This window comes from Cariama cristata, unplaced genomic scaffold (genome assembly GCF_000690535.1).
Source record: "Cariama cristata isolate BGI_N322 unplaced genomic scaffold, ASM69053v1 scaffold13103, whole genome shotgun sequence".
NCBI classification, from domain to species: Eukaryota; Metazoa; Chordata; class Aves; order Cariamiformes; family Cariamidae; genus Cariama; species Cariama cristata.
In genome coordinates this window covers 2,985-4,885 of record NW_009606702.1, presented here as the reverse complement: position 1 = coordinate 4,885, position 1,901 = coordinate 2,985, and the positions used below count along the sequence as shown (strand labels likewise).

Genomic DNA, 1,901 nt, shown 5'->3' with positions numbered 1-1,901 from the left:
CGGGGCCGATTAACGTCACATGAAGCCAGCGAGCACTTGTGAACGCAGAAATCCTCGGTCAGAGCAGCCGGCCAAGCGGTTGCTCCAGGGAAGAGGAGGGAACCCACCAGCCCAGGCTTCACCTGCACAAAGCAAATCCTGGTACAAACTGATAGCTCCTGAACCCCCACCATGAACACCCACAGCTCCTAACGACCCGCACAAAGCGCTAACGAGCAGCCCGCGACTTCCATGGAGCCCCTCGCACTGCACCGCTGCTCACAAATCCCCCACTGCCTGCTTTCTCTCTTCCACCGGCGGCACGTGCCTGATGACCGAGTGAAACTCTGTCCGTGGACACGATTTCACCCACAGGCACTTTGAGCTGAATCTGCTTTACGCCAACAACCAAGCAAGATCCCTTCACTCTGGCACAGAGACGTGGTTTCCAAACTGTTTTGTTCTCAGAGATGTTACGAAGCATCCTTGCAAAATAACGCAACATCAAATGCACGTTGGGCAGAGGCGCTCCCTCCCCGGGGACCACAGCCCACGAGGTGCCACCCAGGGCAGTTGGAGGTGGAAGGGGACAGCGTGGGCAGTGGGGACAGCAAAACTGGGTCTCTCTTTGCACTTTTGCTCAGTTTGATGGTTCACCTCTGACCAATCCATTTCCAATCAAGCTCTACAGGCTGGAGCTACCCAAGCTTGAAATTAAAACACAGCCCGAAAGCCACACAAAGAGAAGAATTATTCCTGGGAAATGCTTCCGTTCTCCAGGAGCTCTGTATGTTCAAAATAAAAACCGTTGTTGTTTCCCTGGCACCACCCAACAGCCAGCAACGCTGTCTGATTCAAAAGGCTAACGCATCCAGACTCCTCGTTGCAGAGGGACCGACAGCACCCGAGCGGGCTCTGAGCTACAGCCAGGGTGCAAGGCAGGCACCCCGCAGTGCCCACCGCCCCGTCGGCCCCCCGCAGCTGCCCTGAGCCCACCCCTGGGGCACAGCCACTGCCCGCAGGCATCGAGGGGTGCAAGGGAGCGTTACCTGCACAGGGATTTGAGGGAGTCCTGGTCCAGGAAGCTGTGGTCCTTCTTCACAGCGCCGATGTCAAGAGGGAACAACGAATCTGGGGAGGAAAGCGAGAGGAAAATCAGCGACCATTTCCAAGCCAGTTGCTCCATCAGGCACAAAGGCCAGCAGCGAGCAAAGGAGGAGGGAGATGCTGCAAGGGGCAAGAGGAGGAGGGATGCTGAGGATAGAGAGCTGGGGAAGTGGGAAAGCAGTGGAGGGGAAAGGTGTGGGAGGCTTCTGGGCCATGAGTACGAGTTGGAAGAAGTTGGGAAGGCTGGGGCATCAGAGGGACAGTCGAGAGGGAAGGGAGGCTGGGGCATCAGAGGGAAGCCGATCTCCGGTTCTCGAGCCGCCCTCCCGGCAGCGGTTCCTCCCAAGGGATCACTTTTTGCCCACAGCTCCAGGAGGCAGCCAGCAAAGAGCAAGAGCAAGACACAGCCGGGGCAGGCGCGGAAAGGCCGGGGATGCCCTCGTGTGTGGCGAGGAGCGCAGGCCAAGTGCAGAGGTGGGAGGGATGAGTCGGACAGAGAAGGGTGGAAACAAGCCCCACTGGGCTGGGAGCCAGAGGGCTTCCAACAGTCCAGACGCTGGGAGGGACTCACTGCCACACAACAGATACTCCTCACATTGTCTCCTCCTCAGACAGCTTCTTCTTCCAGGACAAACCACCCCATCACTGTGCCAGGGACCTCAGCACGCCCGCGACAGTTAAAGCCCCCGGGAAAGGCTCCTGCTGGGCTGCGATGCTGGGCTGCGGTGCTGAGCTGGCTGCAGCACTTGGAGAGATGAGCTGATTCAGAAATAAAGACCAGCCCTTGGCAGTGTGTTCACACACCCACGCAGGTA

The 1,901-nt window shown here is 58.4% G+C and overlaps 1 protein-coding gene across 1 annotated transcript in view; it reads right to left on the bottom strand.

Moving 5' to 3' along the window:
• Positions 1-1,192, bottom strand: part of LOC104158742 (stAR-related lipid transfer protein 13-like) — a gene marked incomplete at its 3' end in the record, with an annotated part of 5,531 nt that extends 4,339 nt beyond the window's left edge. The window contains exon 1 of the mRNA XM_009696470.1: positions 1,029-1,192. Coding sequence (XP_009694772.1) covers positions 1,029-1,165 — 137 coding nt within the window. The remainder of the gene's footprint in view (positions 1-1,028) is intronic.
• Positions 1,193-1,901: the final 709 nt, after the last annotated feature.